The sequence below is a fragment of the Malaya genurostris genome, chromosome 2, assembly GCF_030247185.1.
Source record: "Malaya genurostris strain Urasoe2022 chromosome 2, Malgen_1.1, whole genome shotgun sequence".
NCBI classification, from domain to species: domain Eukaryota; kingdom Metazoa; phylum Arthropoda; class Insecta; order Diptera; family Culicidae; genus Malaya; species Malaya genurostris.
In genome coordinates, this window is record NC_080571.1 from 195619491 (window position 1) to 195647316 (window position 27826).

The following is a 27826-nucleotide window of genomic DNA, read 5'->3' on the forward strand; positions in this document are numbered from 1 at the left end:
TCGCAAGTTCATTCGTTTTGCTTCGCGTCGACTGCCTTGGAGAGATTCATTGAATTTTACAAGCTACGAAAATCGATGTAGGGTCATACACCTCGATTTATTATCTGCTCGCGAGATACACTAAAAGCTGTTTTCGTCGCGGACTTAATCCAATCTCGAATTGATTGTTCAGATCTCCTACAACAGCTAAGTTTTGACATTCATCGGCATAATTTGCGGTTCAATACTTTTTTCAGAATTCCTCGTGCTAGTACTAACTATGAATGGATGGATGGATTTAATGAATCGTTTTCCTGTATGTGTCGCGTATTCAATATTTGCTCTGACGAATTTGATTTCAATTTCTCTCTTAACACTATTAAACACCGTCTTCTCCGAATCTTATCCCGCTAGTTTTGTTAAGATAATTAGTCGATATGAATAGTTGTTAGTTAGCGTTGTAACTTAAATAAGGGTAATTAAAGATTTGGTTATGTATCATTTGGACAAATGTAATCTGTTGATACAAAAGATGAGAAGGTTGTATGCCTGGTGGAGAAGGAGAATCTCAGCTTCAGCGGACTTTTCCCTTGTTCCTAAATAAATAAATATGTGCAGGACGAAATATGTCAGTACAAGACAATATTTTAGTTATTGGGGGTGTAAATTAGGAGAATATCACTAGAAAAACATAGCAGGGTGCATAAGTTTCCTATAATTTCATGGGAAATATTTTTCCCTATGATTCTCAGAAATAAATAAAAGAAGAGTTGGGTTTATTATATCGTAATTTAATGTATTGCTTTAATTATCTGAATAGTAAAATAAATAGTTAGTTATGGCACTCTACGAAACGATTTCATGTACTTGTGGACGTTGCACATAACACATTTATTATGTGTTCTATTTTCTATACGTCATTTTGCACAAACTTTTTTAGTGCAATAAAGATTGATAGTTCGTTTTACTTATTCGTTCAGAAACACATTTGTCGCCTTGGAAATAAGTTTTCTTTACCACTCAGTAAAAAAGCATCGATTTAATAGTAATTGAAGTATCTATAACGATTTTTATAGAAGGGAAACAAATTTCCCTTGAGCGTTAAGGGGTTACATGTATTTCACGTGTAAATTCACTTAAATGCTGATTTCATTGCTTCTACACTCAGCTAAGATACATTTTTCCATTGGATGTTACATGTTTTCCTATTGATTTATTGACAGATTATTTAAATGTGAGACAGAAGCTTTAACTTTTTTTTTGCATAAATATCTGTTTATTAATATTATGTTTCACATAATAAAAAACGCGAGAACGCGAAGAAATAGAAACAAAATATGTGCTTCTTGCACAAACTAACAAAACCCCTAAATGTTCACATTCTTCGACGGCCAGTAACAAGCCGTCACTCGTTTACGCCTGAGACGTCAGAAATAATATAGCACTTGTGCAATATTGTTTGAGGGTTGCATAAGTAGTGCAAACTTTGCGTCTGCTTAGCGGTTTAAGTTGAACTGCTACGAACGAGATGGCAGTTCAATTTGAACTGCTTTAAGCACTGACGAGCCGAAGGCGAAACGCGAAGAAATAGAAACAAAATATGTGCTTTTTGCACAAATCAACAAAACCCCTAAATGATAATAAATTATGTTTCTTTGACCTTCAAGTTTTAGCAATAATTTCATTTATTTATATAGGTTCGCGTGGTCTTACAGTTTCGCTTTTGCTTTGAATGGCTAATTAGAGCAATGCTTGCTTGGTTCTCAAATGTTTAAAACAACAAAACGGTCAGTGGTCTATCAAACCTACTACTACTTAGTATCTACCGGTATTCGAAGATTCCGAAAAAGGAGTAATCGGAGTAGATTAGGTTTATGGTTGAAGAAAACTGGGGTAGAATATACTATTGATTTTCCATAAATACGTTTATTTCTTAAGGCAATTTACATAAGTTTTTCTTCGCCGTAGGATCACTTTTACATAGAATTCTTATCCTAATACTAATAAAGTCACAACGATTTGAGTTTAATAAAACATATTCCTTTTATTCTTAAATATCATATTATTTGAACCAAACGATTAACTGCTATGAATTATAAAATAAGCTGAAATTTTTATACATTTTGTTGTTGATTTCATAACCTATTTCGAGTTTGTTTCAGCACATCATTTTTATTAAAATTTTGCTATTGTATGAGCTAATGGACGCAGTATGAGTCAGAAATAAGTCTCAAAAGGGTCAATTATTAAATTGAAACTTCAATTGTCTTTATGAAATGATAAAGAAGTTTCATGTAAGAAAGGTCACGACAAGTAAGAATGTCTCGAACTAGGACATTGGATGGTCTACATTGGGTTCGCAAAGCATTTATTAGTTGAGATCTGACATCACGATACTCCACGCATGTCCAAACGACATGATCAATATCGCGATAGCCTTCGCCACAAGCACAATGATTAGTCTCGGAGAGTCCATTTTTGCCAGCAGCGTTTGAGCGAATGGCTTCAATTGCACTCAGACTATCTGTGAAGAGATAATAATGGTTTGGAGATAATGTGACGATTACACTCAAACTATAATGAACTGCTGCTAACTCTGCTATATAAACAGATGCAGGTTCTTGAAGCCTAAATGAAGCCGAAACATTATTGTTGAATATACCAAACTCGGAAGCCTCTTCAATTCGTGACCCGTCCGTGTAAAATATTTTCTCAGAGTCAATATGCCTGAACTTATTTGTAAATATTTTTGGGATTACCATCGAGCGTAGGTGTTCCGGGATTTCACGCACTTCGCGCTGCATGGATGTGTCGAAAAATAACGTTGAGTCAGAAACATTTAGGAGGCTGACACGGATAGGAATATATCTTGAAGGGTTGATTTCCTGTGACATATGGTTGAAATATACTGTCATAAATCTTGTTTGAGATTGAAGCTCGACTAGTTTTTCGAAGTTACTAATAACCAGGGGATTCAATACCTCAAATCTTATTAGCAGTCGCGATGAAAGCTCCCAAAAACGATCTTTCAAGGGAAGAACTCTCACCAGAACTGCGAGACTCATTGTATGTGTCGAATGCATGCAGCCTAAGGCAATTCGTAAACAACAATACTGAATTCGCTCTAATTTGATAATATGAGAGTTTGCAGCGGAACGAAAACAAACGCATTCATATTAAAGATGGGTATTTTTTCGAAAACGGTAGTTCCTCAGTTCCTCAGTTCAATGGGACCTTTTTTTTGCTCGCTAAACCATTTTTCGAGAACGATAGTTCTGTAATAAGAAAACTGCATCACGAAAGCTCAGTTCTTATTCGTGGGACCTTTTTTTTGCTCGCCTAACCTAACAACACTAAGTTCTCGTTTAGTCTTTGAACAAACAAGCCAACTATGAAAAGAACGAACGAACGGCTCTGGAGAACTAGTTCTTTCAGTAGAACTTTGCATCACTGAAAGGTTCTTTGAATTGAACTGTTTTGCCCATCTCTAATCCATATTCCATCACTGAAAGTATCGTTGTCTGATACAATTTTATTAGATCTTCCGGATGAGCACCCCACCAAGATCCTGTTATTGTTCAAAGAAACTTTACTCTTTGTTGGTATTTTGTTATCAGCTACCTAGTGTGTCCTCCCCACGTGCATTTCTAATCAAACCACACCCCGAGGTATTTGAAAGTCAAACCCTGTTGAATCATTCTTCCCATCATATGAAGCTGAAGCTGCGCGGGATCATGCTTTCTTGAAAAAACGACCAACTCTGTTTTCTCCGCAGAGAATTCGATACCCAGATGAACAGCCCAAACGGACAAGTTATCTAAGGTATCTTGCAATGGTTTTTGCAGATCAATAGCTTTGGGTCCAGTAACTGAAACCATGCCATCATCTGCCAATTGTCTTAGTGTACATGGGCTACTAGACAGCTTTAAATGTCGTTTATATAGAAATCCTGGTTTCCGGTTTCCGATTCCGGAAGCACTGGAAATAGTGGTTATAAATTCCAAGGTGGATCTGCCTCACTTTTCTAAGCGATGGCTTAACCGATTTGCACTAATTCAGGTTATAATAAAAAGTCTTATGATCCCATATTGAATTCCTGAATGTCATCCGGATCTGACTTCCGGTTCCGGATTTACAGGGTAAAGATTGTTCGAATATATCACTAAAAGCAGCGTAAAGTAAAACACGTAAAATAATTTCTAATCTTGCCTCAAAACTATTTCAATCGGTAGTCATTGTCAGTAGACGGTCAATACAAAATTAAGTTCGGTTTTTCTGGTTCTCGGTTTTCGATTAACGACCGAAAATAGCCATAGACTCAAAAATGGATCCCTGTCCCTTATCTTAAACCGACTTCGATTATACCGGTTCCTGGATTTCAGTTTCGGAAGTACCTTCAATAGTAGGACTCACTATTGCAGGTACTTCCGATAATAATACCGATTCACTTTGTAGGTCATACTAGTTTGTGGTCCAATCCTTTTTGTTTTTCAAGCATCAAAGAATTTGTTTTGAAGAATAGAAAACATTTACATATGAGAATATGTGAAATATGAGAAAGCCATCATTACTCCACTAAAGCTTGCTTCAAATAGAATTGGAACAAAGACAATTGCCTGTATTTCAGTTATTTATTATTGTATTCAAGATCTTTTTTTATACAAATGTAGCGTTTTCTTCATACTTTTAAGAAAAAATACGGATAAAATTATTCGTCACGGTTTTGAAGGAATTCTCCAATTTTTCCTGTAACACGGCTTAGTAGGCGGCGCACACCTTCTTCGTCCATCGTTTTAGCTATCTTATTCCACCAGGTCGTCATCTGATTGATGTCTTTGACAACGTTTCCCTTTGCCTTGAGTCTCCTCTTCATGATTGCCCAGTATTTCTCAATAGGGCGGAACTGGGGGCAGTTGAGTGGGTTAAGGTTTTTCGGAACAAACTGGACCACTTACTCTGCATACCATTCTTAAACGGCTTTGCTGTAATGACAGCTTGCCAAATCTGGCCAAAACATTACAGGATGGTCGTGGGATCGAATGAACGGCAAAATTCGTTTTTGGAGACACTCTTTTTGGTATAGTTCCGATGTCATTTGTCTTATTTGTAACGAAAACTTTCGTTTTTTTGCCGCAGCTGCAAATGCCCGGCCAAATCATAAATTTTCTTGCAAATTTGTCGGCAAAAACAAATTTAAATTTGGCTGGAACATCCCCCCGAGCCGTTGCCAAGTAAAATTTTTGACCTGGGATTTGACCGAAGTCAGCCTTGACACAGGTTTCATCGTCCATCAGAAGACACCCGTTGAACTTGGTCAGCACCTGGTCATATAGTTTCCGAGCACGAATTTTGACCACACTATTCTGTTTCATGGTCCGATTTGGCTGTTTGCTAGCTCGATACGAGTTGATTCCTTCCCGGAGTCGAGTTCTCCTCACGGTACTATGGGCAGCACCGAATTTTCTGACCAAATCACGGTCCGACAGATTAGGATTCCTCTTAATCGTCTTCAAAATCTTACCACGCAATTTCCGGTCGTCAGTTCGACTCCGACGATCGGCTTGAGGCTTCCGAATCATCGTCAATGTTTTCTTATACCGTTTGATAACGCGCCATACGGTATTTCTGGGCAATTTCAGCTGTTTAGCTAGCATAGATGCAGACCACAATGGATTTTCCAAAAAACTGTGCACAATTTTTTTCCTTCTTTCGGCTTCCATGTTGATTGTTTACAAAGTACAGTCGATTTTCGGAATGTCAAAAATCATACGTGAAGCTGACAAAATTCCCGACACGTGGGCGCCAAGAGCTTCCAAATCCGTCCACCAGGAGCGCCACAATATGAGCAAAAGTTTGTTCCAATTCCAAATGAAGCAAGCTTTAGGTGGTATTAAACAGGATTTTATTTATTCAAATTCGCCGATTTTGATATGTGTGGTAGTGTTATTACAGAAAACAGATATACAGGCTCGAATAAAATTTTTCTAAGATCTGTAAACTTTTGATTTGCTAAATGTTGTAAATAAAGAGCTCACTACTGCTACCTACTCGACTGTTCACCATGATCTTATAAAACTTGCAACTTCGTTTCGGAACGATAACAAAGTTCTCTTGCCTATTACGGAAATTTTCAAATTCCAACGATTTGAACACTTATAACACAATCTACACAAGTTTAAAACACACAATTAAAACTCATGTTAGGTAAATCGAGATAAAATAAAAATGTTTTACATTTAACGTTTGATATGGTTAATGTATTACGGTCGAATGTCTTTCAGCGTATGCGTAAGATTGCACTTATCAAAAATTGCAAGGAAATTATTTCATAGAACATACTACAGACTTCGGATAGTTGCCAAACTATTACGAATAAAGCCAAGAAATAACAAAAAGGAATAATCTTGGATAGCAGAGATTGCATTTTTACAATATATCTGCAGCTACGATATTGTGCGTGCTGTGGTAATTCTTATGCCTTCTGGTGTAAAGCAAGAATCAGGAAAAAGAACGAACACATTCATCATCACGAACCTTCCGTTGTTATATTTATGATAATGACTGAGATGATGATAGCTCATTTGCATCATGCATAGCAATCTGAACCGACATCCCCAACCGGGGTAGATTCAGTTGCTTGTGTTTGACCCATGACAATCCCAAATCGGTTCCGCGGTAATCGATGGCGGGAAAATATAGAGTGAAGGCAAATTTTCTCGACCTTGAAATAGATCTTTATTCTGAGTTCCCATTAAAAACTCAGAAGCATGCAGAATTTTAGTGGGAATCATAGTCCGGTCCGTTTCCTTTCGTGATCATCGGAACTGATGGCAAATCACGAAGTGGCCAGAAGGTTTCTCACGCGCAATCTTCGTTCGAACGTTCACTTCGAATGTGCTTCCAAATATTTTCGTAATTGTATCACTCTTGTATATTTATCTGAAGTTTGATTGCTTCAATTACTAACAATACTAAACTCTTATCAGAATTTGTTAGTAACACAGATTGTTATCCAAATAACTTATCTTATACCACGCTTACACTATGCACTTAAACCGTGTTTTAAGGCTATCTCGATGTCGTTGTCCTTGTCAAAAAATATAATAATCTGTTTAACTCTGTAGTGTGAGCATAGCAATAGGAATAAAGCTTTCCTCTCCAAATTTCAACCCAACCCATAGTAAATGCCTCGGTGTGCAACTTCAAAACACTTGTGTAAAGTACTTTTGTTGAACCATGTAAATCCATGTAAAAATCTGTTTATTTTTCATTACGGTCACACCCTTTTACCCGCAAGAAATTCTAATGGTAATCCATAACCATAGCTGTTGTGGTACCGCCCATGATGCAAGTGGGTGTGTGCGTAAATTTTTCCTTCGTTGGCTGCGTTTGCGCCAACTGAAAGGAACACATAAAACCACAATGAAGTGTAATTAGGCCTCTAAGATACGTAGAGGCTTTCGAATTACATCTATTAAACGGTTTCTGTCCTATTGACCAACAAATAATCAACAACACCTCGTCTTAAAAATCGTGTTGCTTCGCGATAATTCAATTTATTTACACATTTAAACGTGGAATTTTTTCGTGATGGTTTATACTTTTTCAATACTTTATCATATTTTGTTTAGAAAACATTTTTCCATTTTTTAAGATGTGTTTAATTTTTGATAATTTTTCGGATTTTTAATGATTACAATTAACTTTGAAAAGGCCTAAATTAATTGCATTGAGTTCTACTTAGATGTTTTCTAATATTGTTAATTGTCAAAAAGTAAACAAAATAAAAATCGCAACAATTTGCTTAAGTTACGCGCGCAAGAATGAACTTGTTTATGCGTGTTTACGCGCGTCCAGACTGGTAGTCGTTGGTTTCACTCCTGCTCGGTAATCGGATGGAAATATATTTCATATATTTGCATACATGCTTAGCATGTATAGTCATTATCTATATACATTATTATCTTGTTATACACTATATGAAAGCTGGAAAGGAATTGTCACTGAAAGCAATTGATATGCTGGAACTTACAACAGAATTGAAAATACAGATCAAGAAATTAGCGACACAGAAAACGAACGATAGCGTGACTGGTACTGATTGACATATTTGATTTATTAGGTAACATTGACTACCTAATTGATTGATTAGGTTGTGAAAAGTTACTCATTTGAATGCTATCTAAAACTTTGTAGTACATACTTAGGTAGATTCAATGTAGATAAATCCAACAGAACTGTTTTTAAAATAAAATTAAAATTTAAAATTTATTTTTTTGCATTAATTATATCTTGAGCAAAAATACTTCAAAAGTTCAAGTTCAACGAGATAGAAAAATTTTTTTTTGCGAAAAAAACAAAGATTTTTTTTCGAAATTGGTAAAGCAAAGCAAAGTCCTGGCATTACATTCCTTTTGTGGAATTTGGCCTTTCTGTTTCAACAGACTTCGCAGCCGATTCTTAGTGTACAGAATCATTGCATGGATCCTACTGACACTAAGAATCCTCGAAATTGGTACTACCCCCTTAACAAAAATTAAGGTACCACTTTCAAAAGAAGCGTTATAAAATCTTGTAAAACTTCTTCGAAGACACGTTAACTCTTAAAAATCAGTGAAAGTCAGTACAGACTTTTGACCGTCTTTTTCCAGTTTTGGACCACTGTGCGTCGTTTTGAATGACGATTCGAATGTTTTGACACTCCCTATAACTTCAGAACCGGAAGTCGGATCAGGATGAAATTGCATAGTATATTTAAAGATAACGAGAGCTTTAATTTGAATCTTGATTCGTGACAATCGGTATAAGCGTTGCTGAGAAATTGAAGTAAGTTCCGTTTTTGGAGATTTTCTTCACTATTATCGGTGCCTCCGGAATTTATGTTTATGTTTTTTTATGTTTTCAAAAACATCACTGGAAGATCAGATCTGTCAAGATTTTTTTTCAAACTTGAATAAAATCAAAAACTTTCTTTGGTATAAACTACCATCACCTTTTCAATTTCAAAATAGTTTTGTCAAGTTAATATAGATTTAAATGTGGCAACTCTGCACGCTGGGTTCTATGGCGGGTGCGTTTTCTTCTTCTTCCGTACCAGCACGGTGCACACCGATTTTGAATCATTTTGTATGCACAGTGTTTTTAAAGACACTGAGAGCTTTAATTTGAATCATGATTTATGAAAATCGGTTTAACCGTAGCTGAGAAATCGAAGTGGGTTCCGTTTTTTGAGCTTTTCTTTACTATTACCGGTGCGCTCGGGAGCGGAAACCGGGCACTAGTAGTCCCAAAGTAGATTTATATATCGACCAACCAACAAGATTCGCCAACTAGATGAATTTACCAGTAAATTTTATAAAAATGTCTTCGACGTGTGGGCAGAAGCCCCGTCGTGCTGAAACACAATATTTGCATCCTTGCCGTAGTTAGATGTAATCCAAGGTAAAACATGATCCTTAAGAATTTCTAATTACATATCTGTGTTCACTTTCAGGCCTTCTTGGATAAAAACGGGATCCATATTTTGGCCATCGGAAGCAACCAATCCTAACACCAACACCCCTGTTGGATACTTGGTCCGAAACGTGAATTTGATGTTATCAGGTGCACTAGATGCTTTCTTCGAACTTATATACCGGACAAGCTGTCGACAGTAAACAGCTTCTTATCTGTAAAGAGAATAACAGTGGACCTCTTCTTCAGATTACTAAGCAGTTTCTTGCTTTGCTCCACTCTAGCTGTTTTAATTCTGTCAGTAATCAAATGTCTTTTAACTCCAGCTCTTCTTACCGTTGCTTCTGATACATTAGCCTGCTTTGCCATTTTCTCATGCTCCGAACGGGATTACGAGCTATTTTCATCTTAATGGATTGTATCAAACCTGGCGTTTTCACAGATCACTTTCGATCACTTCCAGGTTTTCTTGGTACTGTTGGGAGTCCAACTGACGGCTTGACACGAAATACAGTAGCCCTCGAACATTTTACAAGAGTCATGATATCTGAAACTGACTTCTGGGCGTGAAGTAATTTAAGGATGTCATCCTTGGCGTCTTCCTTAATAAAACAAATTCAAATATACCAATCTGTTTGTAAACAATAACTAGAGATTTTTTTTTGTAAAACTAGGTTGAATGACTTGAGCGGTAAGGTAGAATTAGTGAGAGTCTCAAAATTTTATGTCATATACTGTAAGTTTAAATCATCTAAGACTGACATAATCAAACATCATAAATAATCCATCATTAAGAGTGTTATTAATTTTACTCAACATAGAATTTTACAAACCTGTAATTTTACTACGAAACAATTGCGATCGTGTAGAATTAAAATATACCATATTTTCACTAGATGTGAAAAAAGCTTACATGCTGTAGAGTAAATATGATTCTGCAATGAATTCTCGGTACTAAAATTGAAAACAAGTATGTACATTTGATCTTAAACTACGTTTATTATTTATTTTATAATTCTAAAGTAGATATACCGGTATGTCACTACAAAATATCTTGGTATATTATCCAATTGTTTAACATCTAACCTGCATATTGATTGAGAATCAAGCAAGGAAGTGATTGGTGATGTCTTCTATTAGCAGTCTGACGACAGGCTACTGTTATCTCTTGCGCGTGGCATTTGATTTAGATCCATTTGTTGAAAGAATTTTAAAGAAGTATGTATTCCTCAATGAATGGCGAGACTCAACCAAGTTCGTCACCCAAGCACACTTGCTTGGCGAATATATAATTCATCTGTACATTACTTTCGTAATCTACAGCAACGAGAATTTGAGCTAAACAATCAGTTGTAATCCTATTAATTTAAGCTTTCATCTGAAAAAACATGGTGTATGATATTGATGTCATAATATCGCATAATTTGTATTACCTCTTTCTGAACAAAAAATGTCACCAGTCTTTTCCCCAAAGAATTGCACTTAAGAATGATTATATCTGAAGAGCTTCTTATTTTTACTTTAATTTTTTCGTCTGGTTCATACAGCAGACAATGAAGCGGGCTGGACTTCATGTCTCTAAAGTAGGGCATTCTGCGCAAGGAAGATGTGCCGCGAGTAGTTTGCACAACGGAAATGCATCATTCCGGAAGAAGAAGATCGATAAATTCGGTAAGAAGTACTTGGCAGACGTCAGGTGACCTGTGATGTGGTGTGTGGTAAATTCAGCAAAATATACATAACGATCGACATCATTATCGACAAAATGTATAAAGAAGAATGCCTCCACAAGAGCTTGCTACCCTTTATTCGGTCCCACAAAGGCGACACTATATTTTGGCTGAATTTGCCATCGTGCCATTACGGGGACCCGGTAATAAAGTGGTACGAAGCCAATATTGTTATTTTTGTGCCGAAGAAGGCAAATCCGCCACACTCACCAGAATTTTGCCCAATAGAAAAGTATTGGGCGATTATGAAGTGTTCAAAAACGATGAGAACATGAAGCAGCTGATAAAAGTGTGTAAGAGCGATGACGTAAGAGTAGCACTGGATTTGATGGATAGTGTTAAGTCCAAGGTGCAAGCATTTGGTTTAGAAGAGTGCCAAAAATATCCGACATAAAATGAATTTTTAGTGATCAATTTTGTCTTTATATGTTGGGAGTAGCACATTTGGGTAATTTAATCATCAGTTATGAGCACTTGTAGAATGACCGGATACATATATATTTGTTGCTGCTGAATGAAGCATGCTTTTAGACCGGCCCATTTCCGATAGTAAAAAGCAAATCGCCACTGGCGACAGAATTACATTATCGGACGGCAATCTTCTTATGCTAGCCATTAGGTGGAAGTTTAGCTACCAACTTATAACAGAGATCAACGCAGCATCTTGTCCACTTATTGCCAGTAAACTATGCATGTAATAGTAATAGCGTATGAAATTTAATTAAAATTAATGAATTTTATAAATAACACAGTTTATGGCGAGTCTACTTTGCAGATGACGCTCCAATGCTTCGTGTCTTTTGTTACACAACAGAGAACCTTCTGTTGCAAAAAAAAATCATCAGCAAATCTGCAGCACCTAGAGAACTCATCACTTGGCTCCGGGGGAACGATTGGAAAATTGTATGCGGAAAATACCAGTGCGATCGACAAGATCCTTTACTCGTCGTGGCCTCAGAGCCGTCCAGCGGCAGATTGTGTTTGTATATTAATAAAATTAAATGCCATCTCCGTGACTGGCGTGCAGGACCCATCCCACATACCGATGCCACCGAGGGCCAGTCCAGTTATTTGATCGGAAGATGGCCTATGGCGACATGTTCAAGCACTGCTTCATCGGACCCTGCGGGGGGAATCGAAAGCGCGTCTGGACGGGGTAATTATTTGCGATTATCACTTATCCAATGTTTAGTATAGTTATTCTTTCGGTAGCGAGCTTGGCAGCACCGGCGATTGATGCTTAGTCGATCGCTTTTCTTTATATCATGCGCTACTCGATAGGTATAGGTTAAACTCTCATGACAAGGATAATGGTTGATGTAAATTTAGTTTATGAATTTTATGTTGCTATTCAGTGGCTATAAATTATGTATAATGATAGTGATGTTTATGTATTCGATTGAATGATGGGCTATTGGATAGGACACTTATGATCGTAGAGAACGTACCGCCAATCCGATTCACGAATATGAAGAAGAGATTCCGACACATATCATATCATGGTAAAAAAATCTCTATCTTAGCATTGTTCGTCACACGAACGGGTCTTTAAATTGTAAAAGTAAAGCCGAGAAGTTAGGGTTACCACCCACCTCGAAACATCCCTCACCCGGCAGCAGTTTTTAGAAAACTATACCGAAATTACTTTTTTCAGCTCGTTGCCAGCCGGGAATATCATAAAATAAGTATCCATTTAGGGATCTAATATCCCGAAAATGTACGATGCGAAGGAGATGCGCATGGTTCAGTCTAAGTTTGTGTATTCTGAGCAATAATTTTACATGGATAATCTGCTAAGGAGGCATTTAGCTCTTGTACTGTAGGATCTTATTTTAGATTGGATCGAAATCAATGTTCAGTGTTCAGGGTCGACCATTTGGCTCAGTTCGTCGAGTATGCAAAATGTCTGTGTATGTGTAAGTGTATGTGTTTGTACCAATTGCCCATTTGGGTCCGTAAAACAAATCGCTAATTAACTTCTGCTATACATTAAATATGCATCCTTCAAGTTTCAAGAAACTCAAATCGGAAGCAAGACTTCTGTGCATTAGTGTTGATTCAAAATAATAAAATGTGTTATTGTAAATATAAAAATATCATTTCACCTTAATAAAAAGCAGTATCAAACTAATATCAGTTTATTATACTATCATTGCTTGTTTTGTCATTGGTTCAGTAGTTCAATGGCCAAATAATGAAAAAAATCGAGCAATAGTTTGTTTTGCTGTTATTCTACTATTCGGAGATAATAGAATTAATATTGGTTAAAGATCGACATATTTAATAAATTCTTAGCCAGTTTCAAAAAGGTCATTTAATCATTTGGGAATATGCAACAAAAAATGTGCAAACTAAGTAAAGTTTATTTCAAATAAAACGCATAAGTTAAACTCGCGTAAATTAAGTTTGCGTAAATTGAGGGTTCAGTGTATAAATAACCTATTCTATTTTCAGGAACTTTGAAACACGACCGTTCACTTCAGCGTACGATTGGAAAAGAAATTTTCGTACCCGTTGAAAATGAAAAAAACCGGCACCCGTACCGAACCCGAACCCGACAAACATATATTTTTCTGTACCCGAACCCGACCGATACCCGTCGAGTTGGAATTCGAGTTGGGTTTCGGGTACAAATACCCGAAACCCGACTATCTACAGTTGTAACTAACGAATTCTGGCTTCGAATTATGATTCGAAACACAATAAACGTTTTGATAAGACGATTTAAAAAAAAAGATTCCACAAAAGGCGAGTTGGCAATCGCCAAATTGACCCATTCATTGAACTGACACATTGCCAACATTACTAATTTGGCTGGTATTTCTCAAATGTACTTTCTAATATGAAATAATTTTTTTTGTTTCAATTATAGAGGCTTTAACATTAATGTCATTCACCTCTTCGGGCCAGAAAAACTTTCTGACCCTATGTGCGGGGTTGGGAATGGAACCCAGGCGGGCTGCGTGAAAGGCATCGACTTACCCATCACGCTATACCCGTCCCCCAAATGATTTTATAGATTGCAAAAAATGTGCTCTTACCTGCATCGGTTGCATCTAGCGATGCTCGAATACGATTCCTGATACGTGCTTGGACCTTGCCCTCAGTATGCAGTTTATCCCTAGTGGGTGGCGATTTCGACGATACGGGTTGATCGCAGTACACTATGATAACGGATTACAAGTTTTCCGAAGTACAATATCGATTTCGTCGTATTTGAAGTGCGGATAGATTTGGTGCATGGTGTTTCGTGAAATGTGTTATATGCAAATAGAAAATAAGTTTGTATCAGTATGTGATTACAAGGACTGTTGCATTTAGTTGGTATTTTTGAATAGATAAAACAGATATAAATATTAGCATTTGAAAGAAATTTTGAGATTTCATGATAATTGGTAGCAAAGAGAACAAAATATTTAGAAAAAGATAATCATACTTTGGGAAAGATCTTGGAAATAGGCGTTGTAAAGAATTCATGAGTTGTAATGCTGTTCAGTAATTTCTAGAAAATTTGTTTTCAACTGAATTCTGAAATTAGGAGTAAGAAGTTCAGTTAAAGAGTTACAAGATCTATGTTAAACAATTCATTGGAAATTGACCCAACACTCCAGGTCTTGTTCAATGATTTTTTGAGGGCTTAACAACAGTTTTAAATCTATCAAAAAGCATCAGAGCTTTCTTAATTTTTATCAATAACACCGCAATGAAAGCTCATAATGAAAAATAAGGATAATTTGGATATTTCTGATGGAATTTTGAAAATACGAATACGTTCTTTCAAAATTGTTTGAAAAAAGTTTTAGTAACATTATAAAAATTCTTAAGAACCTTCAAGTTTTTGAGTTGGCTAATGATTGCCCTAGATTTATCATTATTTGTCTCAGTAATAGTGTGAGATATTGATTTCAATAGGACTCACAATATTGAAGAAGTTGTCGACTTTGACTTTATCCACCATTTGCAAAGAGTGTTTGATTTTCTTCTTTGAGAGTTGACAATGGTTTTCTGAGGACTTGCAAAAATCCTTAGAGAGATTTAGAATATGGTTTAATTTGTTCAGTGAATCAATGCTTAATTTTATTTTGAAGGTTTCCATAGTAGGATCACAAGGATCCTACAATGTTAGAATAATTAAATTTTGATTGAGCTTTTGGAACTGAAAAATTTCTTGTAATAAACCATGTAATAATTCAAACAATCATATTGCTTTCGGAATGAAATCGATATTCTAGCCGATGATTAATTTTAAGGAGGTTGAATATACAACTAATTGAATTTATTGCTTCATTTGAAATCCTGAATGTTATCGGTAGATGATATGTCTTTTTGAGTAATCAGCTCACTACAATTGCAACATTGAACTAGTTGGGCTAGCTGGCTTGAAACCAGCGGGAGATTCATTATGAAGAACTACTACTTTCTTGTTATATTGATGGAATTAAAAAACGGTTTCGCCTATTTGAGGTATAAATGGTACATCTAACATCTAATTGTACATTATTAAATGTTAATTTTTATTGAATGCAAAATTAAAAAAAAATGTCTGACAGGGCATTGTCAATAGTTAGATTTATGGTTTCCATAACAATCAGAGCATGAAAATTCATCTTAGATTTCGTTCATTGAACAGACGTGTTTGCAAGAGAATTAACACATTTTAAACATCGTGGCCCTTATTACCGGTGTCACTACACGGTGAAAACCAAGTGAAGTGACTGTGACCCTTATTATGGGTATCACTTCACGGTGGAAATCAAGTGAAGTGAATGTAGGTCCTTATTACGAAAGTCGCTTCTGTGACAAAAGTTATTATTTGGATGAACTTGATGTCATTATGAACATCACGCCACCAACATTTCGTTGAAAAAATTAGTTTTTTCCACCACAGTGATCACTTCACTATGCGTGATACCGGTAATAGGTAAAATCAAGTGAAGTGACATGTACGCGAAGTGAATGTGAAAGTGGAAGTGAGAACGGTAATAAGGGCCCGTATGTCCATATGACAATATGTTGTACCATGGCCGAGGCCCTGGCAATGACAGTATTGTGTTAGGTTTGCAGTGTCATAATGCCGTTTATATTTTTTTCCATCGAACTGAAATTTCCACCTTTCACGAAGAAAGCTCAGTACGAAATGCTTTGAAATTGCAGGCATATATTATTGTTTTCCATAGCATCAAGCGTCCATTTCAGGAATTTTTAAAGAATTTGGGTCGCGTCGCTAAAATTCAATGATTAAAGATTATCGTTGTTAGCTGCAATCGATTTTACGGGAGGAGAGTTGTATCTTATTTACCGATACCCTAAACATACTTCAAACCTCAACTAGTAGGACTAGTGTATTGTTTTTTTGATATGGCATAGCTGTTTAAAGCTTGAGTAAAGGTATATTTTAAAACAAACTAAAAAGAGGCGGTTTGCGCTTATTCTAAAAATCTGGAATTTTTATCTTGCCAACAGGGAAAATTGAAATTGGCAATCGACTTGCCACCCTGAATGAAAGATGCAGCTGACATAGGACGATTGTACCAATTTGGTTTGGAAAATATGCAGTTATTTATTTCGGTGCGAATATTCGATGCGAAAGCAAAAATTTTCACACTATCCTGGTTGGTTGGCGTCACCTAACTTATGTTGACACCAATGGCACAGCAACTTTGGCTATTATGTCAGTTAATTTGCGTTTATAGTCCAATGGAATGGAATATGGATATGATTTAAGCGAATTATAGTTTTGAAAGACGAGAAATGACATAAAATAAGAAAAAGTATTTTTCAAGATCAAACAATAGATAAAAAACATAATTAATCCACCTAGCAGTGAGATGATACCTTTTTTTATCAATCCGCATGTGTTTTTTTGCATGTATATTCTTAGGTGTTTTAGTTCTCATGACATTATTTTAATTATCGTCGTTTCAAACGGCAAATTGAGATTTTAATCACTCATTACCCTGTAATTTCGAATCTGCAAATCGTATCGAATTTCAATCTTAACGTGTGGCATTCGATTGAACATTCCATGAGATGTCGAAGTAAGTTCCATTTAAGAGTTTTTCGTCATTATTTATGGTACTACCAGAGCTGGTATTCAGGAACTAGCATAACCCAAAATGATTCGAATGGCCATAAATTAATACGCCAAACAATTTACATCTTCTATATCGGTATGAATTTTAAAAATTCATCATCTGTAATTCCAGAATCGGATAAAATTCACCAATTTTGTATGGGACCTTAAGTCCTTTCATTTGAATTTTTGTTTTTGAAGTTCGATTTGGCCTTTTTGAAAAAATGATTGAACTTTGAGAAACGATTCGAAACTGGATCCGGAGTTCTAAGATCGGTGTAGCCGAAATCAGATAAATTCACCTGAGGAGTGTGTAGACATCTTTGAGAAATTGTAGTGCGAATTAAAATTTGGGGGTACATTCCGAATCCAAAAAAGAATACCGCTTAAACTGAAATAAATTTATTTGGTAATCGACTATTCAAATTTGCAAACCCGATAAACCTGATTAATTTATGTGAAATGGACATTTTTATACTAATCACCCTGTATATCCTAAACCAGAAATCGGATCTGACTAATTTTTATAGGATTTTAAGACCTCTCATTTGAATCATAGATGATTCTTAGATTTCATTTGAATCTTAGATCCGTTCAGCCATCTACGAGAAAAATGAATTGCATTATTTTAATTTCGTTTCACATGTCATCCTGTGGTTCCGAAATCAGAAGTCGGATCCAAATTTGGAAGTATACTAGTTTTCATATGAATCTGAGTTTGTAGAAAACGGTTTAGCCATCTCCGAAAAAATTGAGTGAAATTATTTGTCACACACGCATTTGCTGATCTCGACGAACTGAGTCGTATGGTATATGGAAGTTATGTTCTTCCAGCTTTTATTGCTGTAAGTAGTTTAAATCAATATAATTATGGAATTACTTTCAATTCGAAAATGCTGATATCATCTGGTTTATAAATGCCATATTAGAACGATTATGTTGCCAAAAACGAACCGTGCTAAAATCGGTCCAAGGCAAATTGTCATGAAAAAGGATGCTGTACACAGTCTTTTAGGCACTGTATGTCACAGTATAAAAATCGTGTTTTCCGTTGCTCCCAAGCATTTCTTTGTCATACAGTGCTCAAAACTTCTACTGCTGGAATAAGGGGAAAAGTCGTTTACATAAAAATATTCATTATTTTTACGTTTCGTCTTTGACTCATCAGTGCAGAGCAGTTCAAATTGAACTGCTTAGTGCTAAACTCGGCAGTTCAATTTGAACCGCTAAGCAGACGTAAAGTTTCTGCTACTTACAGAACACTTTTTGTTTTGCAACGAAGTGCAATGTCTTTTCTGACGTGCCGAACGAAAACGTGTTTTCGACTATTTCTGGCCGATGCAGGTATGGTCATTTAGGGGTTAGCCAAATTTTGTGCTAGGGCACATAACCGTTTTCATTATTTTTACGTTTCGTCTTTGACTCATCAGTGCAGAGCAGTTCAAATTGAACTGCTTAGTGCTAAACTCGGCAGTTCAATTTGAACCGCTAAGCAGACGTAAAGTTTCTGCTACTTACAGAACACTTTTTGTTTTGCAACGAAGTGCAATGTCTTTTCTGACGTGCCGAACGAAAACGTGTTTTCGACTATTTCTGGCCGATGCAGGTATGGTCATTTAGGGGTTAGCCAAATTTTGTGCTAGGGCACATAACCGTTTTCATTATTTTTACGTTTCGTCTTTGACTCATCAGTGCAGAGCAGTTCAAATTGAACTGCTTAGTGCTAAACTCGGCAGTTCAATTTGAACCGCTAAGCAGACGTATTATTACGTAAATATTGATATCTCCGTTAAAAATGGACGGATTTTAACAAACTATGGCTTGTTGGATAGCTATTACCGTGCGGAATCTAAGTCTAAGAACATATTCTGTTTTCAAGGTCAATTGTGACAGATACTGTCAAAAAACTGAAAATTTTGGCATAAAACTCCGTATAACTCAAAAAGTAAACATTCTATCTCAAAACCATTCAATAGCGTTTTGGGTGACGGGGAGACCTTTCATTTGCGACTAGTATGATCAAAATCGGTCCAGCCATCTCTGAGATCTCGACCTCTTAGTTGACAACACACATACAGACCCACACACATACACACACAGACAGACATTTGCTCAGTTCGTCGAGCTGAATCGATTGGTATATGACATTCGGAAATTTTTTCGAAAGTTTGAGCGAATTCTATACCTATTTTTTATATATATAAAAAAGGTTAAAAGGCTTTCGAACAATTAAGAAGAAATATCAAAACATATTTGAAATATTGAAAGAATTTGGCAATCGAAAGTAGGAAAAGAGAAACTTTTTTTCGCCGATTACTAACACAACACTTCTTTTGTAGGATTTGTCATTTTTCGACAATAACTAATTGGAAAAATTAGATAAAATATTTGGACATTTTCAAAATACAGTCTAGAACAATTTTGGAATAATGCACCGCTTTTCATGTAATGAAAATGTAATGTAATGAAAAAACAAAAAAATAGATTCAACTGATAGAAAGAAGAAATATGATAATGGAAAAAAAATTACGATGCACAAAGTTATGATAACGAAAAAAATATAAGAGAATATGATGCACAATGCGATTATTAAGAAAAAAAAATATACATATATACAAATAATAACCATCACAGAATAGACAACAGATCACGTAAGACGTTTATAAAAATAATAACAAGCATAGAATAGAAAAATGTTTACACTAAAAGCACAGAATCATACAAAACGAATAAAAGTTTTTTTTTGGAGTCCCGAACTGTGTGTTCCCGAAAATAGTCGTCGCAGAAGGAAGGATGTCAGTAGCTTAGCCAATCTACCTAAGAGAACGAGAGGGTGTGATCGGATGCGGTGGCAAGTTGAAGACAAAGGGAACCGGGGAATCACCAAGATGTCAGAAGGAAGAACAGCAGAGTTGAAAATCGAGGCAATTACGAGTTGAAAAAAAAAATCGAGGCAGAAAAATTACGAAAAAGTTTTATATGGAAGACGTGATAACAAATCGAAATAATGGCAATGCTACAAATGGCTACATCAACAAGTACAACTGATAACCAAACAAGAAGGAAGTAAATGAAGTCAACACAGTTAAAGATGACTTGCGCGGATATGCAACAACGTTACAAACTGCTACCCTATAATTTATTCAGTGAGCATCGTCAAAGCTCAGCTGAATACCATAAACAATTATTGGAAAATCAAAGTTTATTAATACGTGAAAATTTAAACAATTGGTTGTTTAAAAATACACTACGAAGAAGATAACCACGAAATCAAATGCAATGCATAAAAGCTGCTAGGAGCCTCAACACATAGTACCAAACGAGAATCCATTATGAGAAGCAACAATACAGAATACCAATATTACTACTGACAGTAATCCCAATGATGTCCAAAATGCAAAGGAGTCAACGATCAATTTTCAACTATGCCCAATGAAGCGAGTACATAAACAACGAGAAGCCCTAATACGTATCACCAACACAGAAGAACGAGCTATTAGGAACGAAAACGACACGGAACCCAGAGTCCGAGACTAGCAACCGTTCGATCACCCCACAGATGAAGTAACAATAGAAGCATACCATGGAACAGGATGGCGTCAGAGGAGAACACACACGAGGACCATCATAAGGTTAGGAAATTTAATTTGCGTATAGCCAAAACATGTAAACAAGTCCGGCAATAGTAATTATAAACACAGAAATATGTAATCCAGCTACAAAACCTCAATGTTATAAGCCAACGCATTCAACTTGATGTCTACCCTTCAGGTAACATCAAGCTCAGTAAGTAAGGGGCCATGCAGCGCCCTTAGTAAATTTTCCTTCGAATTTGCTAGTATTGTAGAAAAAGTAGGAAATTATGAAGGAAACTCTCATATCAGCGTAGCTGCAACCTTCAAGTATAAAATCTGTTATTGAAGCGTGCACATTTTTGAGCATTAGTCAGCGCCACGATGTTTAAGAAATTTTGTTATAAAATCATCGACAGTTCCGGGCATTAATAAGCGTAGCAATGTTGTAAAACAAAAAAAACTATTGTTATAAAACCATAGACAGTTCCGGGCATTAGTCAGCGCGGCAATGTTGTAAAAACAAAGTTATATTTTTTTACGGACACTGCCTCTGGCCTAGCGACAGTGGTTTCGGCTTTCGGTAGAACTTCGGGAGAAAGTCGGATGAACTTCCTACTTAAAATCACAAGCTCGGCTTGTACTAAAATCTTCGGGCTTCACCCAAAAGTAATTGTTAGGAGCTAAAAAACCCCTAGTTGGGAAGAGTTAGGGAGCAGTTCAGTTTTACAGTGCGCGGTAAATAGCCGTTGGTCTCGGGCGTCGGCCCGTAGACAAATTAGCAGTCAGTTCAGTCTCAGAGTGCGCGGAAAATATCCGTTAGTCTCGGGCGTCGGCCCGTAGACAAGTTAGTAGCTAGTTCAGTTCAGTTCGGAGTATAATACAGTAGCTATAGGAACATGTGTGCATTGTGAGACTTGAGTATCAAGTGACATCAAAATCAAGTAAGAAATATTGTTTATAATGGGATATAATAGATTTCGGAAGGCACCTAAAGAATTGAGTGAAAGATTGCTGTAATGAGTGAAGATTTAATAGTTTCATGTGCAGGTTTGATATTCACATGCAAAAGAAAAATAGTTAGACACAACCATTGTTCGTGTTAGGGTAGTGTTGATAATATATGACAACAAAAGTACGTGTTGAAGAATAACTTATTTTATTAATGTAAACAAGTAAATGTGGAGACATATATCCGACGAGTTCACCATGAAGTGTTGTGAATAGTTGAACCTCAGAAAAGGTGAATTTCGTGATATTAATCTCAAATACGTGGGTGAATCAATACAATGACATAAAAGAGAAATCGAATTGGAGAGTGTTACTCCGTATAGAACTGAAAGAAACATCCTCTTCGTTATTCCTCTTCCGCCACCGCTCGGCCGGGAGCTTGCAAGTGGCTTTTTGTGACTAAATCTATATATTCCGAAAGTTCCATTCAAATCTGAGAGGGTGCTGTTCGAGTTGGCGCGATATTCGTCTATAATACTTTGGCCTGCTGTTGAATTTTATCCAGATCCGACTTGAAGTTAAGCTGTAAATTAAAAGTGCCGTATTTTCATAGCCTGTTATTGACTTTTATTCGGATCCCATATTCGGTTCTAGATTCATAGGATGAAATGGGTAAATTTTACGTAATTTTATTATAGATGGCTTAGAGACCGTTCATAAACCACGTAGACCAGAATTTGGAACTATCCTATCCTTGTAGTCTAAGGATAGGATAGTTCCAAATTCTGGTCTACGTGGTTTATGAACGGTCTCTAAGCCATCTATAATAAAATTACGTAAAATTTACCCATTTCATCCTATGAATCTAGAACCGAATATGGGATCCGAACAAAAGTCAATAACAGGCTATGAAAATACGGCACTTATAATTTACAGCTTAACTTCAAGTCGGATCTGGATAAAATTCAACAGCAGGCCAAAGTATTATAGACGAATATCGCGCCAACTCGAACAGCACCCTCTCAGATTTGAATGGAACTTTCGGAATATATAGATTTAGTCACAAAAAGCCACTTTGCATTATTCCAAAATTGTTCTAGACTGTATTTTGAAAATGTCCAAATATTTTATCTAATTTTTCCAATTAGTTATTGTCGAAAAATGACAAATCCTACAAAAAAAGTGTTGTGTTAGTAATCGGCGAAAAAAAGTTTCTCTTTTCCTACTTTCGATTGCCAAATTCTTTCAATATTTCAAATATGTTTTGATATTTCTTCTTAATTGTTCGAAAGCCTTTTAACCTTTTTTATATATATAAAAAATAGGTATAGAATTCGCTCAAACTTTCGAAAAATTTTCCGAGGCCCGGAGGGCCGAATGTCATATACCAATCGATTCAGCTCGACGAACTGAGCAAATGTCTGTCTGTGTGTGTGTATGTGTGTGGGTCTGTATGTGTGTTGTCAACTAAGAGGTCGAGATCTCAGAGATGGCTGGACCGATTTTGATCATACTAGTCGCAAATGAAAGGTCTCCCCGTCACCCAAAACGCTATTGAATGGTTTTGAGATAGAATGTTTACTTTTTGAGTTACACGGAGTTTTATGCCAAAATTTTCAGTTTTTTGACAGTATCTGTCACAATTGACCTTGAAAACAGAATATGTTCTTAGACTTAGACTTAGAAGCCATCTATAATAAGGCTTTTCCAAATACCTCCCCCCTTCCTCTAAAAGTCTACGTAGACTTTTACCACCAGATGATGGCAGCATTTTCGAGTTGAAAGCAATTTCATAATTATATTGTTTTAAACTACTTACAACAATAAATACTGGAAGAACATAACACCCATATACTATTCGAATCAGTTCGTCTAAAACAGCAAATGCCTGTGTAACAAATAATTTCAATCAATTTTCTCGGAGATGACACAACCGTTTTCTACAAACTCAGATTCATATGAAAAGTCGTATGCTCCCAAACAAGGCTCCTGAATTATGTTTGGATCCGACTTCTGATTCCGGAGCTACAGGATGTTATGTGAAATTGAATTAAAATTGTGTGACTTTTCTTCTCTCGTAGATGGCTGAACCGACCTAAGATTCAAATGAAAAGTTTTAAGATCGCATAAATCATCTTGATTTTCAATCAAATCCAACGTCCGGTTTAGGGGATACAGGGTGATTAGTATAAAATGTCTATTTCACATAAATTAATCAGGTTTATCGGGTTAGCAGATTTGGATAGTCGATAACGAAAGAGATTAATTTCAGTTTTAGTGGCATTCAGTTTTCGATTCACAACTACCATTTCTCAAAGATGTTTACACTGATTTTAAACATTTTGAAACAAATGTAAACTATACAGCTACTCAGGTGAATTTATCTGACTTCGGCTACACCGATTTTCGAATTCCGTTTTCAGTATCGAATCGTTTCTCAAAGTTCAATCGTTTTCTCAAAAAAAGCCAAATCGACAAAATAAATTTGATTATTTTTTTCCAATTCTGACTTCTGATTCTGCAATTACAGAAGGATGAATTTTCAAAATTCAAACCGATATAGAAGATGACAATCCCGAAAAGCTTTAAAGTTGGACTCAAAACTATTGCAATTTATTCGTCATATTAATTTATGGCCATACGAATCGGATTGGGTTATGCTGGTTCATGAATACCGTCTCTGAAAGTACCTTAAATAACCGTAAACTCTAAAGTGGAACTTACTTCGACATGTCATGGAATGTTCAATCGATTGTCACACTTTTAGATTCAAATTCGTTCCAATTTGAGGTTTCGAAATTGCAGAGTATTGAGTGATTAAAATCTCAAATTGCCGCTTAGAACGACGGTCATGAAATGAAAACTGAAACACCGAATAATATTCATGCAAAAACACATGCGGATTGCTAAAAAAGGTATCATCTTACTACTAGGTGGATTAAGTACACTTTTGAAATCTATTTTTCCTTAAGTAAAGCAAAGCTGACGAAAAATTTTTCTGACTGAGTTGACTGAATTGCGCAGTTAATTTTTTTTCAATAAAAAAAAGTGATCACGCACACGGAAAATAAAAACAACCCAAAATTTGAGTTGTATCAACCTAAATTTGAGTATATTGTTTATAATAGGTCATTGAGTCGAAACAGATTTTATAGTTTGGCTTAATTTTACTCAAAATTTAAGGTCAGTACCAACTTTTTCTTTTACCAAAAATAAACAAATTTTTTAGTTCATCCGCATCATTTGTAATTTTGTAGCAGTGTAGACTACTGATACAAGGTTTTGTTTGTAAAACAGTTATTTTGTTTATTGAAATACATCGTTTAAAGTACTGAATTACATTTTTAAGTACCCTAAAACCGAATCTGATTCAAGGCCAATGAGCCAAATATTCAATAATGCCTATGAATATTTTTGAGAGATCTTTAAACAAATCAACAGTTAATATGTTTTTTTAGTACTGTTTTTATTTACTCAACGTTGAGTATTCCACTCCAAACTTTGCGTTGAGTAAAAAGTACTAGCAGTTGGGTGAAAAACAAGTTATCTGCTTCTCAACGATGCCATTTTAAGTTTTAGACTCGTCGTGAGAAGAGGTTCGCATCTATTGAATTATTTTTTTGGATTAATTTTCGGATGTGGTGCTGCAAATGCTTGACAAATATCCGAAAGGATGATACAGACGACAGATTTGCATAAATTACTTTTACAAAAAAGTAAATCTAATGATATAGTAAGCACATTTCCCCATTTGTTATCTTATGAGGGAGAGATGGTAAATAGAATTATTATAAGCTAGCTTATTATCCTTAAACGAAAAGTGATTTACAGGTCATACAGGCATTTGATCGAATCCACGAAAAAAACATACAATATACAAGAGATCTGAAAATGTAGCTTCGCGCAAGAATTCTATTCGATAACTCTAGTTGGAATATGATACAAGACGGTGGGTAGGCTTGTCATTTTATAGAAACAACATTCTGTACTATTTTTTTCATTCAGACTTCATAAAAGGAGCTTTAAGGTTGATGAAAAAGCTATCCAACAAAGGTATTAAGCGAACTACTGGTTTGGAAAACAATGCGAGCATGGAGGAGATTACTGCTGCTCCCATAATTAAGTGGATCCGATTTCCTCATAGCGAAGTGGGATTCGACGAAATGCTGGCTGTAAAACAATTATCCTCAACAATCGGGGACTCACACATAATTTGTGTAGGCGAACGATACTGCCTTGGAAATATGTATGTCATTTTCAATGAACACGTTATTCCTTGTGGTAAATCAAGCCTAAGAGCAATCGAAGTTATGTTTAAATCTTATGCTGTATTCGGTCTTCAAGTGCCGGCATTGATCAGAAAATTGTAGGATCTAATATCGATTAATGTTTGGGGTACGAAACAGCACAGCAAGCTTAAATCCGTGATGGATTTAACAACGCGATATAAGGAATTCAATCGAAGTTCTTCGACAGAAAACATTTTCGATAAATAAACTGAAAAAGCTATGCGGCTATGCTCGTGCAAATAAGTAAATAATCTGAATATAAATAGAAATATAGTTATTGATTTGTATTGGTCGATTGTTCATGTGTATTTTCTTAGTCATCTGATTGTTTTTCTTATATTTTTGTGGTTGCGAGAATCTTGTTTTACAGGTAAGTTATTTTTTCCCTGAATTGAATTTCATTTGACCTTTTTTTACTATTAGGTGAGTTTATTTTACCCAAAGCTGACTTTTCCTAAGTTAGTAATATTTACCCAATGAATAATTTCGTGGAATTACTCAAAATTAGGTATTTCCATTTAACTCAAAATTACCTTACTGAACGAATGTGCTTGGATGAGTCAAAAATAACTAATTTTGGGTAGTTTCTATTTTCCGTGTAGACTTTGAACAGAAGCCCCCCTCCACCATCGTAGACAAACGTAGACTTCAACAACGCCCTCCCCCTCTCTACGTGGTTTATGAATGATCCCTCAGCCGATTTTAATTCTGTTCCGACTTTCTGCTATAAAAATACAGCGTGATAAGTGTTAAAAACTGCGAATTCAAGATTGTGTAAAAATGAAGCTAATTTCTTCAAACTCAATAGAAATTCTTTCTGATTCTATGATCTTGTTTGCTGATGGATAATCGTATTTATTGCCATTGTTCCTTCATTTCCAATTTCGAAAGTACCGGAAGTATTTGTAGAATGACACTATAATGAAACTCACATCGATTTCGCAGATATAGCTTAACCGATTTCACAAATTTAAGTTTAAATTAAACTTTTAAAGGTCTCATTAGTTTCTATTAAGTTTTGTTCGAATCCGACTTTTAGTTCCGGAATTTCGCATTCTTGTGTCAGTGGGATCGTAGTAGTAGGCATGCGATGGTTCTGTACGATAAGAATCGGCAGCGAAGTTGGAAGTTGTTGAAATAGAATGGCAAAATTCCACAAATGTAATACCAAGACTTTGATTTATAATTCCAACAATTGCCAATGAATATATTCTAATCCGAAGATACATGGTTATCAGTGTATACACTTACAAACCATATACTAGATGAAGCAATAAAGGAACGATATCTTCTAAACTGGTTTTAGAGCTATTCCAATTAGTTGATGGATTTAGTTGCAGGCCACATAAAAGACTGGTTATTTTTTCTAAGATCAAGGAACAGTTATTGAAGAATTCCTCAGTAATAGATAAGGTTACTAGAAAGGTACCATTACAACACTCGGTAAATTAATACATGCTTTTGTCAACCTGATTGTGTTTTTTTTGCACTGATATTCGAAATGTTAAAAAAAGTTTCATAAATATGCATATTTTTCGGTAATTTTTTAATAATATGAAATTTTGAGCCGAACATTGGTTGCTTTATAAAAATTTTTTGGTCATCGTTTGAAAATTTTGATAAGATCCGGACTAGTGTGAATTGATGAAAATTCTCTTTTTTCGAATATCATTGAGTAACATGGAATTCGTTTCTTCTGAATAATATGGAATTTATTTCTTCTTTTAAATTCTATCTGCAAACTTTTGTTTCTTTATTTCAATTAAATTACACTATAAC

General features: G+C 35.7%; 1 protein-coding gene across 4 annotated transcripts in view; it reads right to left on the minus strand.

Annotated features, from left to right (window-relative positions):
* LOC131433131 (protein outspread) overlaps positions 1–27826 on the minus strand; it is a 416778-nt gene that overhangs the window by 28109 nt on the left and 360843 nt on the right. For 3 of the 4 annotated variants that reach the window (XM_058599955.1, XM_058599953.1, XM_058599956.1), the window contains one exon: positions 14204–14326. The exons of the other annotated variant lie outside the window; for it this stretch is intronic. In XM_058599955.1, coding sequence (XP_058455938.1) covers positions 14204–14326 — 123 coding nt within the window. The remainder of the gene's footprint in view (positions 1–14203; positions 14327–27826) is intronic. 4 annotated transcript variants of the gene reach the window in all.